Below are 17,493 nucleotides of genomic sequence, written 5' to 3' on the forward strand. Positions count from 1 at the left end.
GAACTTCAGGTAATGGCACATTTCGGGCTCCAAATTGGATATCTCGCATTCAGCTCGTGGCCTGTTCAATTCCCGGACTACGTTTCAATTAATTCCTTAACCTGTGGTATTTTCAGTTCCCCGGGTCTGGGGATCCACTTTCCATTAGAGCTACACATGCCCACACTAATGAACCAGCACATATTGGCAGGGCTTCACGGCTACAAATTATTCCCAGAGAAAATATGAGCAGCGGATTTTGGAGAAAATTGAATGGAAATGGGAGCCTGCTGCGCACCCCAATCTCCACATGCACTCGTTACGTTGCCCCCGTGCCTTTTGGGAGGGGGGGGGGGGGGGGGGGGGTGGGGGGGTAACTGCGAGACCACGGTCGATACAATAATTAACACAATAATAAAGAAAGCACCTCGTCCCCAAAACAACAATTAGTGTTTATACAGATATATATTATGAAAAGATCTAATGCGCCTGATTCTTGCTGTATTATGTTAACAGCTTTTTTCGAAATAAATATATTACAGCTGACCTGAAATAGCTTACACAATAGGCAATGGAGTAATGAGACGAGGATGACGACATATTTCTCCTCACTTGCACTAAACTACCCACATTATCTGTTCTCTGTGGTTGGTTTTGGGTGTGCATGCATGCATGTGCGGGTGTCTATTTACAAGAATCAATGTTTTACAGGAAACGATGACCAGAAACCAGCTTGCCGATCAAAGAGACACCAACCCATTAGAAATGCCCTCTGAACTTTACAAGTCAGCTCTTAGTGGTATGAGTTAGCACTTAACTCTACAAGATAGCTCTTAGCATTATAGATTTGCGATTGGACCTATAAGTTAGCTCTTAGCACCACACTATAGCGCTTCAGAGCTTTCTAATAAGATATTAGCGCTATGCGTTAGACATTAGCTCTACTAGTTAGCTCGAGTTAGCGCTTCGCTCCATTACTTTATAAATGAGCGCTATAACGTTAGCCGTTAGCTCTGATAAGTGAGCTTTCGGGGTGGCGTTGGCCCCCCTCTCCTCACCCGTGACTTCTCCTCCAGTCTGGTCATCATGACGATGGTGTTGGACCGCTGCTCCCACACCATCCTCCAGAAGTCGCTCAGCGTCTCAGGCAGCGGGCCCTGAGTGGCGATGTAGGCGTTCTGCTTCCTGTAGCCGTCGATGTAGTTGGAGTTGATGTAGTCGCTGCCCGGAACGGCTGTGACCGGGAGAGACAGCGCCCGGGTTACAATTTGGGCCGCACGGCTTGTAAAAAGAGAGTCTGATTAAAAGAGCCTATGACTGCCAAGCTCAGTGAGTGTCCTGGAGCTTTAGTGGAGCGTGGGGGGGGGTCACACAGTGTTGATGCAGGCTCAAATTAATTAGGAAAGACCAGGCCTCATGGGCCAGCCCCTGGAGGAGGTTTCTCATAAAACTGTCACTGTAACTTTGTAATATAAACATTATGTATTTCAACATTAACCCAAGTAGATGTATGGAAAAGTGTACTCACAGTGCCCTATCAAGACGTGACTACATAATCAGGTAGCAGGTGATTGATGATGGGGGGGGGGGCGGGGGGGGGGGGGGGGGGGTTAGGATGTGGTCAAGGGGGTGTTTTCATCAGGGCACTCACCGTCCACGGAGGTCAGAACCACGCGGGAGTGGTCGTAGGCGATGACGTTGGCGTAGCGGTTCTTTGGCTTGTTTACCTCCATGTTGGAGTTCTCCCAGGTAAACTGCTGGCCCGGATCGATGGACTGAGAGAGCGAGACGGAGAGAGAGGGAGATTGGTGAGACCAACAGTGCATACAGATTGAGGGATGGAGCAAAGGGGAAAGGGGCTCAGACGGTGTGAATACCATTCAGGACGAGGGAAAGGGAAGAATAGGGCCAGACACATTGATGAAAATGTTGGGATTTAATGGGGGCGCTCGAGAAAGCTTTAGTCGAAGCCTGCAGGCAATCAGAGACATACCCCACCCACCCACCCACCCCACCCCCTCCCCTCTCCTCCCCCCCCCCTCTCCTCTCCTCCCCCCATGGGCAGCAGTATTCAATTACCCAGTTCTGGGCAGCCGTACGTACGATTACTTACTGTAACCCTTATTGCTCCCCCTTCCTACTCCTCTCCTTCCATAATCTTCCATTTCTGTCCCCCTCCCTCCCCCCTCCCCCCAGGAGGGCCGGTTCACCCGAGCCCCGCTCCCAGTGTCTGCCTGGGAGAGGGGCCGGTGACAGTGGGCTGTGGGCCGTATTGATCCTGCTAGGCGAGAGATATGTGACGAGGCCCCTCTGGGCTCGATAATGTCACCGAGGCTCTTGTTATTCCGCATCGACCCGGTGCCCCCCCCGTGCCCCCCCCCGCCCCACCTCTGCGATGTAACCGTGTCCGTCAGACTCCCCCAAACCTCACCCCCCTCCCCCCCGAGCCTTTTGCCTTCACCAAGACGGGGAGAGAGAGAGAGTCAGATTGGTGAGAGAGAGAGACAGAGAGAAAAAGAGAGAGAGAGAGAGAGAGAGATGGAGGGACAGAGAGAGAGAGAGAGAGAGAGAGGGAGAGAGAGAGTGGGAGAGAGAGAGAGAGAGTGGGAGAGAGAGATGGACAGACAGAGAGAGAGAGAGAGAGTGGGAGAGTGGGAGAGAGAGATGGAGAGACAGAGAGATAGAGAGAGAGCAAGAGATGGAGAGAGACAGAGAGAGAGTGGGAGAGAGAGATGGAGAGAAAGAGCGAGAGAGAGAGAGAGAGCCACACTTAAATGTGAGCCTTGTCTATCAACTTGTCTGCAGTGTTTTACTTACAGGACAAAACCACTAATACATTCAGCCTGAGGATTCGGCCTTGCGTGTGCTAAATTAGGCATATTAAGCACACAGCACAGAGCTCATATTCAATTCCATTATGCCTTAGCCTGACAATATATCAGCCTTTTTCTTTTGCAATACCTGTACTGCATTAATGTGGATTGTCATGAGGCCCCTTTTGCCCATTTAGATAGCACCACCTTTCAATTACCGCCCTAATCAGGGTATTAAAGAAACATAACTAATATCCGCCCGAGCCGAGTTGTCATATTCAGAGGGGATAAAAAGCAAACGTTTGTTGACCCATCGGTGGCGCTTTCTTTTTTTGGGCTGTGTGTTTACAAAGCACCCCCCCCCCCCCCCCCCCCCCCCCCCCCTGAAATAAATAAAAAATGATGTTACTATGCAGTGAGTAGTATTGTCATTTGGACCATTGAGGGGCGGGGAGGGAGGGAGGGAGGGAGAGTGGGGGGTCCGCATTGTCACTGATGAGCCCGCCACACTACTGCCACACTGCCAATTTCTCCCGTCGGCGCCGCGCCAATTTTTTACGGGGGGAAAAGATTCCATTTGCAGTCAAAACACGTCACCGCGGTTTGAGAGGGCGTTACGCAGACGACAGGGCGCCGCCAACTGACGAGTGCTGGCCAACGAGGGAGGTAGAGGGGGGAGGAGGGGGGGGGGGGGGGGGACGGAAGAGACACACAGACAAAGCAAATCAATTAAATAAAGAAAAAGTAGGGCCTTCGCTATTTGAGCTGACGTGCTGGAAGGGGCACTTTTTGATTGGACATAATGGCGGTCGCTACACACGGGCTTTAGGAGTGCTGTCTCCGTCACTCCCGCACCGTAATGAAAACAAACAAACTGAAGGAAAAGGACAGCAGAGAGGGAGGTGTCCGCGCCGACACGCAACCGCTTGTTATCCTGCAGGAGTGAAGAACACCAGGGGGGGGGGGGGGGAGAGAGAGAGAGGAGGCGCTGAGGGAGGGGGTGCTGTGCTGATACACCTGTTGGAATGCGCGTGTGTGTGCGTGTGCGTCTGTGGGGGGACGACATGGTGGGCGGCTGTGATCGCTCCAAACTGTCTGACTTGAAGTAAAGTCAACGGAGCGATGGTGATGGTGGCAGGGGAGGGGGGGAGGGGGGGATGGGGGAGGGAGGGAAGGGGGGCTCGGGCGAGAGCATCTGGGGAAAGTGACGGTGACAGAAACAGCGCCCTGAGCAGCCGCGCCACGCTCACACGAGAAGCCGCCTGCCATCTGTTTGGGGGGGGGGGGGGGGGGGCGATGCAGAGGGGACGCAAGGGCAGGGGGTGACGGTGACGCGGTGGTGGAGGATGCGATGGGTCTGCTTTGGTTTTGCCTCCGGGCGCTGAGGACGGGGTAAGTGGACATGGCAAGGCCCACGCAGGATGGGTGGGCCGTGTTAACCGCGGCTCGACACAGTCTAGGAGGGGCTGCGGGGCCAGGGGACAAGGGGATCAACGTAATGAGTTGGGGTTGAGGGGGGGGAAAGAAAAATAAATAAATAAGGGTGCTTAGGCGAGGGGAAGGGGGGGTAAAAAAGGAAAATAAATTGGGATTGTGACAGTCTCATTTTAGCGCATGGGAGTGAGGAACGAGGGCGATTAGGGAGGACAGATGGAACAAGGAGAGAGGGGTGAGGGGGGTGAGTCGGGGAGGCGGGGGGGGAGGCGCCTTGTGTTTTTCTGTATTCAAAGATGCCCCTCTCCTTCCCCATTTCCTCGGATAGTCTCACAGCCAACTAACCTCTTGTTCGGGCTTACGGCAATCCTTTTTTATGCAAAAATGTGCCACTTTAAATGCAAATGCACCCTCCTCTCCTTCCGCCGTGCTCTGTTTTTCCCCGGCACGCGCGCGGTAGAGAGAGAACACTGACGAGAGATAATCCCTTCGCCGAGTAGTATCGCGAAAGACCGCCTGCGAAAAATAACAATCGACTGGGAAGACGCGGACACACACAGGCAGATTACTGCGGCGACTAGCCACCCGGTAGTTTTCCGTAAAAGAATATAGAGAGGAATCCAACCCAAATGCTTAAATAGGGGGCCCGCCCCCGCATACTGTACTGATGGGATATAAAGGGCTTGAGAAGGAGTGGAGGGAATCATCCTTTAGACTGCGCGCACACAGGATCGTGCCGCGATCAGAGAGATATTCCCTGTAATTGGGCAGAAAAAAAACACGTTTCTCCCAGTTCCCCGGGTTCGAACCCTCACTGACGTCATCTCCTCGCCTGTATGGGGTGAGCGATGTATAGGGGGCTACGGCTAACCCATACGTCATTTTAACGTGAAGTTAATTGGTGGGTTTGTGCAAAGCCCATCATGATGTGAGGGCCTGAGCTGGGGTGTTTTCCAGACTACCTTCCTAGCGCCAGGTCGTACACACACACACACACACACACACACACACACACACACACACACACACACACACACACACACACACACACACACACACACACACACACACACACACACACACACACACACGACGTTGATAAGAAAATGAAGGGAGGGAGCGAGGTTAGGTCGTCCAAGGCCGAGTGTTCTGACACACCGTCAATTTAATTGCGCAAATATATATAAAAGCTACGGAAAAAAAATGATAAAACCTTCTCAGTCCTCGAGATGGTCACTTCGTGATACGGACCCCCCTTATCGGTGGGGGGGGTGGACTGTGTGGATGGACACCGGCGAACACCGCGCTCACCTCGTACTCCTGAGAGAAGCGCAGGCCGTCGTTGGCCTTGAGACGCTCGATGTGGTCGGCCAGGTCGCTGACGGAGATGGGCGGGTGCTCCCTCATCCCTGGGGGAGGCGACAGAGGAGGAGGAGGAGGAGGAGGAGGGAGGGGAAAGAAAAATAGAGAGATAGATAGATAGATAGATAGATAGATAGATAGATAGATAGATAGATAGATAGATAGATAGATAGATAGATAGATAGATAGAAAGAAAGAGAGCGAGAGAGTGAGAGAGATACAGAGAGAGCGAGACAGAGGGGGATAGAGAGAGAGAAGACAAAATAAAGGTGAGTGCGATGTTACAGTTGTTCTTTTTGCTTCCTTCTATGAACAGTCAACATGCCCACACCGACACAGAGTCACATTTAAAACATAAACACAACATTTCCTCAATGGGCGAGGGGGGGGTGAGAGAAAGCTGCTGCTGGGTGACGGCTGCCATGGAGAGTGAGCCGTGGTCGACAATGGTGAGAGAGAGAACGAAAGAGTGAGAGGGAGATAATAAAAAAAATATATAAATCAAACATTAAATGAAAAAGATCAAGAGTTTCCAAAAATTCGGAGATAGGAAACTCTTGAACCACGTTGGTGACACTTGGTGATGACATCATCATGCTCATTGCGTGCCAGTGTGAGTGTGTGTGTGTGTGTGTGTGTGTGTGTGTGTGTGTGTGTGAGAGAGTGGAGGAGGTGGGGGTGGAGGACGGCATGTGCGGTCGCCACAGTGATGATCATGGGTGACCAAGTGAGCATGCTCCTGGAAAGAAGGAAGGAAGGAAGGAAGTGAGGAGGGAGGATGAGAAGCAGACATCTCCTTGACTCCACTGCCGGCCGGCAGTGTGTGGGGATCAGGAAAATAGGAAAACAGAATTTCCCTAGAGCTCAGGGAAATAGGTAGAGATCAGGAGGACCTGCTCGTCTCTACGGATCCCTCACCCTGTCACTTGCTGGGGAGTTAAAAAAAAAATGATTCAAAAGAATAATATAACGGACTACGGTCACCGGCCAAAATGCATTACCTTTGAAAGCGTCTTCGTCTACAACAAACTATCTTGTGCCCCCAGCCTTAGGCACCGGGGACTGGATTAAACTCAAACCAACCCCCACCCAAACCCTAACCCCCCGTTTTCTCATCGCCGGGTTATTGGACGATTTATCGCTAATCTACCGGCACAAATTCCCCCCTGTGCCTGTGAACTCGGCACGGCTCTGCGCTTAACTGGCTTTCAGGGAACCTCGCCTCCTTCCGGAACATTCCAACTGTACCGATATGCGTCGAGATGCCTTAAAATCCCAAGCCCCCGAACACACACACTACCCCAGTACACACACGTTTGAAAGTTGCGCATACATCACAGATATGCACTTTCTACATGCAATTAGTCTGCCTTTTCTTCGCCCTCCCCCCGCCCCCCCAGTGATATTTGGCCAAGCGTATCTGTGAAGTAATAGGTCGAGTTCCCGGACGAGCTGCCCTGCTACAAGCTCATTATTGCTGCTACGCTAAGCGCTAATGGCTGGTACCACGGCCGCTGCACAAGACGAGACCGCACCAATTAGACTAATGTAACACCGGCGCACAATGGTTATATCGCCCATCGCTCTATAGGTGTGCGCGCTGTGCGTCAGGGGTGTGTATGGCCGGAGTGGGGGGCGGGCAGGGGCGCGTGTCCTGCGCTCAGCCAGGTGTTTTATAGCCGGGTTGTTATGGAAATGAAGTGTGAGCACGTATAGCGCGCGGCTAATCTAAGCCGGCGCTAATGGCTAGCCAAGAAGGAAGTCCTTGGGCAATATAGACCAGATGCATTAAATAAAAAATAAAAATAATGGTATATGTTTTGATGTAAATATTTATATATGTATATATATATATATGGCTGTTATGATCCCCAGAGAGTGACAGAGCTCAGAGCTGCTGCAGTAACAACAACATCACCGAGCTTGTGGGGATGAAATGTCTGTCAAACAGATTGCACCAACGAGGGTGGGAGCAACACCAAGACATATAATGTGGCAGAGCAAGAGAGAGGGGGGGCGCCGTGTGTGTGTGTGTGTGTGTGTGTGTGTGTGTGTGTGTGTGTGTGGGGGGGGGAAGGGGGGGGGGGGGGGGGGGGGGGGGTACACATCGGGAGAGGGAGCAGACTAACTTGGAGTGTTGGGGCTGTGGTGAGAACTCGGACCTGCGGAGAAAAAGGGGGGGAGACAGTTTTCCCACCGGGGAAGGGGGAGAAAAGAGAGAGGATGTTAACAGAGGGGAAGAGGGAAGAGGAAGAGGAAGAGTGAAGATCTAAGAGACTCAGCCGGGCTGCCACAGAGAGGTCTCTGATAGCCAAGAGGTAGGGAAGTAGTAGTAGTGGTGGGAAGCCACTTTGGGTGCAATGACTTAGCGGTTCTCTGTCCAAGAGGGACCGGATCAGAGTCATCATCACTATCGGACCCTCGGACCCAGTCCAACAACAGTACAAGGACTTGGTTATACTAATACTCATATTATTTATATACCTACACACACACACACATAGACACATAAGCAAAGTCCAGAGGGCGAGCAGTAAAAGCACAAGGCATCCACTCCAAACGGTGATTATCGCTGTTGTGTGCGTGTCACTCACACATACACACACACACTTACAACACATCTCTATTGATAGTCGGGCTTCCACATGCAGCCTCACAGGTCGAGCCGAGGTCTGGTTGGGAATTATACACCAATCAGCTGGGGTCCGGTAAAACCAGTCAGAACATGAAAGAAAATCAAGGCCAAATAAAAAATCCCTGGTGCTTAGAGCTCAGAGAGAGGGAGGGAGAGAGAAAGAGAGAGAGGGAGAGCGAGAGAGAGCTATAGGGGGGGGGGGGGAGAAAAATAGAGGGGGGGTTGGGTTGGGTGGAGCAAGAGCGAGAGAGAGCAGCAAATAGCTAGATAGAATGAAGAGGCAACGCAGGCTTTCGATATGCGCTACCTCCGGCGCTACCTTGGTAGCCTGGTGGATTTTTTATTTTTATTTTTTTTAATGGAGGCTGGCAGACACTCTGTGATTTTGATAATCACTACTCTAGTCGTTGGGAGGCATAACAAGCAACGCTAAAAAGGACGGCCGGGGTAAAGGGTTAGAAAATAAAGAAAGAGAGAGAGAGAGAGAAAGAGAAAGAGAAAGAGAGAGAGAGAGAGAGAGGGAGATCACACACGCCGGGAGGGAAAGTGGGAGACAGAGAGAGAGGAGTAGAGAGGGGGTTGAGGGGATTCACTCCTAATTTCTCTGTGGAGATAGGAGGCAGGAGACAAACACACTTACACACGCACGCACACAGCACACGCACACACACAAAAAGGGTTGACATTTTCTCTCAGCCCCTGTGTTCCCCCTCCACCCAGCTCACCTCGACATCTGAGGCAACAGGAGTCATTACTTTTAAAAGGGAGATGGGGGGGGGAGGAGGAGGGGAGACATGAGGCGGAGGGGAGATGAAGGGAGCAGTGGGGAGGGGAGGGTGGAAGAGAGGTAGAAGGCTGATGCTAAGGCATCACCCTCTCCCCTACCCCCCTCTCCACTGTGTTCGGCTTCAGGGACTGCTCTCCAATGGAAGCTACACTAGTTACACCCCCCCCCCCCCCCCCTCTCGCTGCCTCACCCATCCATACAAACACAAACAATTTCTACACCTCCAGCGGTCACGCCTGCTGTTTGCTTGATCATTCTTCTCTGTAGCCCCAAATACACTCGCGCAAACTTTCACACACACACACACACACACACACACACACACACACACACACACACACACACACACACACACACACACACACACACACACACACACACACACACACACACACACACACACAGGCTGGATGCTAGGGGCTAGTTAGGGGTTCAATCTGAGAAGAGAAGAGTGACATGGTGCGCATTTCCATACAGCACACATGCACACCTTTCTGCCGAAACCTTCGACATACTTTCCTATTCTTTTCTCCTTCCTTTCTCTGCTTGGCCACAAAGCCCTGGGAGGATTTCATGAACTCCAACCATAATTGGATGTCGGTATTTTATTTCCCAAACAAAGGACAGCAGGCTTTGCGGGTCAGGGTGAGTTCAAATTATGTATTGTCAATTGAGAGAAAGATATCCGACAGTTAACAACAAAAAGACAAAGGGAAACTGAGACACTCGTTCTCTCCCGAGAAACCCCAAATAAAGAAGTTTCCTCGCAGGGCAAAAAACAAGCCAACAAAGGATGTCACGGAATATTTTTTACAGATGATGAGTAACCTGCAGTAGTCAAGACTGTAAAGGACAGAGTTTTTAAAATGGAGGTAAAAACAATGCATTCTCTATGGGTGCCAGGAAGAAAAAGATTAAAAACGTACTCAAAACCTTTATCACTCTCAGGGGGAAAAAACGTCTCGCTCACATTTTATTTTTAGCCCCCCCATCCACGTTGAAAACACACACACACCCCCCCCCCCCCCCCCCCCCCCCCCCCCCCCCCGCACTCCCATGGGTGCTGTCCAGTAGTCAAACGCAAGCCCCCTGCTGTGAGCTAACGAGAAGCAGCTCCTTTGCACATGGGCACTGGGTAGCGATAAACAACGGGAGGAAACAGACCCTGGTGGAGGTGGCAGCATACCTGTGGTCTGGTAGTTGAGTCTCCGCAGCTCCACCGGGTCCGAAGAGTTGGCCAGGAGGGAGTCCTTGACTCCGCCTGATTGGTCATCCTTCGGTAAGGGGGACGGACGCTTCCTGTTGGGGGGGGGGGGGGGGAACAAAACGAGACAGGAAGTGAGTCACCTCGCCACAACTGCTTCCAATGCTTCACGGCCCCAAACGTCAACTGGGAATGAGATGAGTAGGATGAGGATGAGTCTTGCTGATGGAAAGATGGGGGGGGGCGAGAGAGATAGAGATGGGGAGAGAGAGAAGGACTCCCCCCCCATGGAGCCCTCCTCCCCCTCGAGGATGTTAATGGTTTAGTGGATGCTTGAGAGGCCCGATACGTCCCCAACCCATCCAAAGTTTGCCAACTGGTGTTGAATGTGTTGGAAAAATACAGGCCATTGTTCTGGTGGAGTGGGCTGGGCTGGACTTGTTTACTTCGGGCTGGATGACAGCTGTTATGTGTGCGTGCACGTGTGTGTGTGTGGGAGAAGTGCTAAAATGTCGATATCAGTGTCCAATGTGTCATGTTAATAAAACATTAGAACTTGGGTGTTTGTGTTTGTATTTTTTGTATTTGCATATTCATGTGATTGCGTGTGTGATTGGCTGTGTGTGTGCGTTTGCTTGTGTGTGAATAAATATGTACGTGTGTTTGTGTGCGAGTAAGTGTGTGTGTGTGTTTTTGTGAGAATGCCTGTTTGAGTACAGTGTTTTTCGAAAAATAAAGACACTTCTTCTATCCCAATTTTACAAACCAGAACTGTCGCTGCGGCTTATTCTCCGGAGCGGCTTATAGGTAGATTCTGCTAACACAAAGACTTCAAAGAAATGAAATCTGCGCTGTTAACAGTGATCTGCTTTCAAGTGTTGAAACATGAAGTTCCTAATGCCGTCACGAGGAAAAACCCATATGCTCAATTATATCGAGGCTTGCGAGTAAAACATAACCGTGAAAAGAAATAAACATTGGCATCCCTACATAACTTACTAACCTATAACTTAAAACAAGGAAGACAATGTGCTCTGGGCCTATGAAACAAGTCCATGAATTCAAAGCCTCTTGCGTCTAAATGAATTGCTTGCCGAATACAAGATGCCTTGTTTCCTAAATAGGTCGAATAGTTCAGGGTCTTACGATAAACTTGAGTCAGCATCATCTCCAATAAGGTAATACTCACAGATGTAAACTAGCCTCTTAGGCTAACTCTGGCTCACTTAGAGTTTGACTGTTGATTAGTGTGCAATGTCCCTGGAATAAATAAAATAAATAGACGCTTACTTAACAATCGGTTATTGTACTATTTCAACAGTCTCGTCAAGGTTTCCTGCAAGCACTGGGGCGGTACATGTAGGCATTTGTGTTGTGGGCAAAGATGCGGTATAAGACGTGGCTTAAACCACAGCTTATTTGTGGTATTTTGAAACAACCAACTCCAATTTACCGCTCCTGCGGCTTAGGGTTAACGCTAGTATGTACGGTAAAACACTAAGTATGAGTGTGAGCAAGTGTTTGTGTGAATCCATGCGTGTGAATAAGTATGCATGTGAGTAAGCATGTGTGTGCATGTGTGTTAGCAAGTGTGTGTGTGTGCGTGCTCATCACCACGAGCACAATGTGTGTTTACTGGTTTCCCAGATTGAGAGGGAAAACAGGCGGCTGCTGTAATTAGCTCGTCAGCTGGGTGGCACAACACTTGCTAATTACACCGCTCCTGTAACACCTGCGCCACCAGCCTTCAGTGTACGATAGCCTAGCCTAGCCTAGCCTAGCCTAGCCTAGCCTAGCCTAGCCTAGCCTAGCAGCGGGGGGGGGTCGGCTCCGATGCACAACACTTGCTAATTACACCGCTCCTGTAACACCTGCGCCACCAGCCTTCAGTGTACGATAGCCTAGCCTAGCCTAGCCTAGCCTAGCCTAGCAGCGGGGGGGGGTCGGCTCCGATGGACCGAGGCACCGAGCGGCAGGCGGTGTGCGGCGGGCGTGTGGATAGAGAGCCGCCGCTGTGCGCTGGTGCAAGAGACAGCCGGCATCTGCCCACGAACACACGCCGCCGCCGCCGCCGCCACATACATATGTAGACACACGCGCGCACACACACACATGTTTACACAGTCGCACTCACACACACATGTTTACACACATACAGTCATACTCAAACCCATATATACACACACATATACTTACCCACACACAAACAGTCACACGTACACACACACTCACTAACACACACACACACACACACTCACTCAGACACACACAGCCGCTCACACACATAAACACACCAACGCACGTGGAGCCATGCTCAAAACACACATACACACATTCCCAGCTCTGTGCGTGCAAATGCCCTCTTTTTCTTATCTCACTCCCTCTACCTCACGTGCTCACACGATGAACACAGTCTCTCACACACACACACACACGCACGCACACACAGACACACAGGCACACAGGCACTACACACGAGGCCCGCACAGCCGACAGCTGCGAACCCTCGCGAGTCTCCCCTTCCACCGCAAATGGAAATGGGCAGTGGAAGGCAGCAGAGCGGCCCTGTTGAAATTTCACAACTCATTGCACTCCATTTGCAAGTGGCGAGCGTGGGTCTGAGGCAGGAGCGGGCCATTCTGCTTACCTCCGGAGCGGTAAAAACACATACCGCCCGCTTGTACACGCACACACACACACACACACACACACACACACACATCTATATACCCCCCCCCCCCCCCCACCCAAACACCCACCCACCCACCCAACAGACAGACACCCATGCATAAACACGCACACACACACACACACATACCCCTAGCCCCGGTCCTCCCCAGCCAGCTGCTAGACCCCTGGGCCCACCGCGCCACCTGTTATCTGATGCTGCGGGAGCTTAAGCTAATGCTAGCAGCGTGACGGCTAATCCACAACAAGAATCTCTTCCTCTCTGTCGGGGGACGGTAGCCAGAGCGTGTCCGGCGCTCTGGAACCGGGGGCCCGGGTAGGACCGGGAGGCAGGTAGGGAAGGGGGGGGGCATGTCTGGGCGGGGGCGACGCCCCGAGATGAGATCTGTTTTCCACACCTCTGTGGGCTCCAATCTGGGCTGCGCTTCAGTGGGAGGCTTAAGTTAAACACGGCATCGGGATCACTCAACACGCCAGCTCGGATCCCGGGCTCAGGCAGGCCCGGGGAGTGGAGGGTAAACGTGTGTGAAGGGGAAAAGTGGTGTGTGTGTGTGTGTGTGTGTGTGTGTGTGTGTGTGTGTGTGTGTGTGTGTGAGAATACGGCAGACAGGTTCATGCTTAATGAGAGAAGAACAAGGCTTTATTGAGACAGCAGCCACCATAACGTGGAGAGGGCGAGAGCGAGAGAGAGAAAAAGAGAGAGATTAGGCTCATATTGAAGAATGGTGGCGGTGGTGGGGGGGTGGGTGAGGTTGGGAGCTCAGTGGAAAATGTCAGTTCCAAAAATGGGAACATTTCTGTTATGGGCAAACTCCCCCGGCTGGCATTTACTTCACAATGGCCCATTCAGGGCAGGTGAGGCCTTGGCATATTCAGATAGGAGCTGGCGTGACGATACCAAAGGAGGTGGGGGGGGGGGGGGGGGGGGGGGGGGCACTGACACTGGCTGAATAATGAATCACAGCAAGGATGTACGAACCCCGACAGACAGTCAGATCTGACGGCGGTGCTGGTGGTGGTGGTGGGGGTGAGGTGGAGGTGTGGGGGTACGGCGGGGGACGGGGGCGACAGTAGACATGGAACATGCACTAGTACAGCAGCGCGACCCCCCCGGGCTTACCCTCGACCCCAATTACCCAAAAAATATGACTGCAGAGTCGGCTGCCTCCTTTCTCCGGGAGCACAGTGTCGAACAAATTAGACACGGCCCAACCCACTGTGATTCTCCTCTCTTTTGTACACCGTTTTCCTCTTTTTGTGGGGACGAAAGCACCCATGAGAAGAAGTCCTTTTTTGGCCTTTTCTTTTAAGGTAAGACGGAGGTGGGGTGGGTGGGGGGATTGGGGGGGGGGGATGATCACTGCAAGTTGACAACAACAACAACAACAACAACAACAACAACGACAACAACAACAACTACAACGTCTGGGGGAGGGGGGCGATGTGGTAAGAGGCGGGTCGGGGGTCACACTGAAGATACCCACCTTTCCTGTTTGCTGCTTTTGCGGAGGGGCAGAGAGAAGGAGAGGAGGGGATGTGGGGTGGGGACGGGGGAGAATTAGGCGACTCGTTAATTAGAAAGAACACTGAGCACACACACACACACACACACACACACACACACACACACACACACACACACACACACACACACACACACACACACACACACACACACACACACACACACACACACACACACACACACACACACACAGCACTCCTCAACCTCCTCAAATTTCCAAAGGAACGAAAGAAAAAAAGATCCAGAGAGAGAGAGAGAGAGAGAGAGAGAGAGAGGGCGAGAGAAAACACAGCATCAAACGGGCTGAGAAAAAGAAGAAGACTTTGTAGAAACTTCTGCAGAGCATCCTTGATGATCGCCGCCGGCGTCTGGGTCCTGACAACGACTCCGGGCAGCAGCAACAACAACCTGGGGTGGGGCGCCAGCTACTGCTTCTGTGCACTCCACAATACCACCACCACTTCCACCTCAACCGCTGTGGCGTCGTCTGCAGTGCGAGGAGCCCCCTGCGGCTCCCGCTACCTGCCTCTACCCCCCCCCCCCCCCCACACACACCCACCAATACAATCCCACCCAACCAATCGTCTACCGTCAGCCGGCCCTGCTGTCAGCCTGCCTGCGGGCTTCCTGACAAGGGAAGCGCCAGTCCTCTAGTGCAGTGTTGTTTGAGACGTCTGCGGGCCTATCATTAACCACTCCCCTTCTGGCCCACCAGCCAGGCTGTCTGGGAGTCTGGCAGTCAGGGGAGCACGCAGGAACGGGTACCAACACGCCAGGGACCTCTCCTGGAGCTCAGAGAGCCCTGGAGAGCCGGGGTAAAGATAAGGAAAGGTACGTGGTCCCCCCCCCCCCCCCCGTCTCAGGATAAAGTGGTGTGGTGCATTGAGTGGACGGGAGGCTATGCACAAGGCCGACCCAGTGATAACATCCAGGCCCAGACTCAAAGTGTGTATGGAAGGCGGCCGATAGGATATCACCGTTGAACCAGTGGTGGGTTACATAACCCAAGCATCCCGGCCAGCACGCGTTGGCCCGTACGGCCGTCGGACACGACAAGCAAATAATTACACGCTTTCTCTCTCCCTCCTTCTTTGCTGTCGCTGTGTCTTTGCAGATTCGACCAGCAATGGTGATGAATAAATAAAAACACCCACATTTCTCTTTCTTTTTCCCTCTCTCTCTGCAGCCGCTGTGCTGACAGGCCTGGCTGGCTCTCTTCCTGCAGTAGGCCAGTGTACACTCTGCTGCCGTTCCCGTGGCCTGTCAGAGCTCAGGGTATCCCCCTGAACCCCCTCCCCCCCATAAAACAGTATATTATCGTGATGAGACCGGATGTAAAGGCTTCAGAGGAGGAAAGAAAGAGAGAGGGAGCCCCATTGATGTCAGTCGGGAAACAGAGCGAGCGAGAGAGCGCGAGACAGAGAAAGAGTTAGAGAACCACTGGTGTCAGAGGGGAAACACACACTGACAGAGAGAGAGAGAGAGAGTGAGAAAGAGAGAGGGGGAGGGAGTGTGAGAGAGAAAACCACTGCTGGGGGGGGAAACAGAGGGAGGAAGAGAGGAAGAGGGAGAGGGGCAGAGCTCATTAGCAGTCCTGATGCAACCAAAGGAAACAATGCAATGGTCATACATCACTGAGACACAGACACACACACCTACACACTCCTCCCTGCTCCTCCCCCCCCCCCCCCCCACACACACACACACACCAGGGTGACATTTGAGCCACAACGCTGTTTCACGTTTCTTATTGACCAACCGGCTAATTCGAGTGATCCGTCCGTAAGTCATCAAGTCATTAAGTACACACTCCTGCAGCAGTCAGGAGCAGGACATCGCTGTGCTTCGGTCTCACACGGTGCGGCCTGGGCGTCCACCGCAGGGAGTCAACTCACCTCTTGAAGAGGAGGATGGCGATGACGATGATGATGATGAGCACCACGGCCAGCACGGGGCCCATGACCCACAGCATCTCCGGCTGCTCCACGCGCGGGGACAGGTCCGGGATCTGCACCTGGATGGGGTCCGAGTAGGCGCTGGCCGAGAATGTCCTCTGTGGGAGAGAGAGAGAGAGAGAGAGAGAGAGAGAGAGAGAAAGGGGTGGATGAGTGTGATAGAAGCCAGACTGCCATTGGCCTCAGAGCGTGGGACATCAATCACAGTATTCTTGCTGACACTGATAAAAGCTGTCGAGTTCTTAAGAAGCAGGGGTGAACTATATTTCACCGACTCGACACCTGTGCATTGTTTTTTGGTCTTTCGTGTGCCCACGCTGTCGTCTTTGCCTGTGGTTAAATGATTCAGAACCACCGGGGTCCCCTTTGGTCCGGGGTGTTTTGCATGACACGTCTTTTGTCCGGAGTGGCTGATGACAAATGGCTCAAGACTCTTGCAGGCTAGCTACCGCTGGAGCTGCCGGTCGCTGACGACACTAACCAGGGCGGCGATGGGCCAACCCAGCGCAGCAGAGGCTGCTCCGGCCAGATGCTGTTGTTTTAACCAACGACAATAACCACCTCGCGCAGGGGCCGAAAGACAACCCAGGACCACGTGAGGCAGTGCGACGGAGGGGAGGGAGGGGAGAGAGGGAGAGGGAAGAGAGAAGAGAAGAAGACAGCGAGAGAGAGAGAGAGAGAGAGAGAGAGAGAGAGAGAGAGAGAGAGAGAGAGAGAGAGAGAGAGAGAGAGAGAGAGAGAGAGAGAGAGAGAGAGAGAGAGAGAGAGAGAGAGAGAGAGAGAGAGGGTATGTCTCCTGGCAGCAGAAATAAATGAGGGCAGAGGAGAGGACTCATCTCCTCTTCATTAGTGCTCACACCGTGACGGGAAGAAGGAGGAGGAGGAGGAGGAGCAGGAAGAGGAAGGAAGAGATGGCGGCAACGGGGGGTGCGGGGGACCTGGTTGGAGATTTTAAATGAGACATATCCGCTGTATTCTGACAGGAAATGACCAGTGAGGAATACGATTGCAACGGGGAGTGTGTGGGGGAAGAACAGACGGGGCCGAGTTTGCAGTGTATAACTAAAAACGGTGGCAGGGAGAAGGACTCCAAGGTGTGCGTCTTGCATGG

At 52.4% G+C, this 17,493-nt stretch overlaps 1 protein-coding gene across 1 annotated transcript in view; it reads right to left on the reverse strand.

Annotated features, from left to right (window-relative positions):
* The window catches only part of LOC115549564 (receptor-type tyrosine-protein phosphatase F-like), a 133,728-nt gene that overhangs the window by 18,015 nt on the left and 98,220 nt on the right, over positions 1–17,493 (reverse strand). Inside the window, 7 exon segments of the mRNA XM_030364836.1 lie at positions 1,038–1,213; positions 1,631–1,754; positions 5,538–5,635; positions 7,718–7,750; positions 10,197–10,309; positions 14,387–14,398; positions 16,323–16,480. Coding sequence (XP_030220696.1) covers positions 1,038–1,213; positions 1,631–1,754; positions 5,538–5,635; positions 7,718–7,750; positions 10,197–10,309; positions 14,387–14,398; positions 16,323–16,480 — 714 coding nt within the window.

This window comes from Gadus morhua, chromosome 8 (genome assembly GCF_902167405.1).
Source record: "Gadus morhua chromosome 8, gadMor3.0, whole genome shotgun sequence".
Lineage (NCBI taxonomy): Eukaryota > Metazoa > Chordata > Actinopteri > Gadiformes > Gadidae > Gadus > Gadus morhua.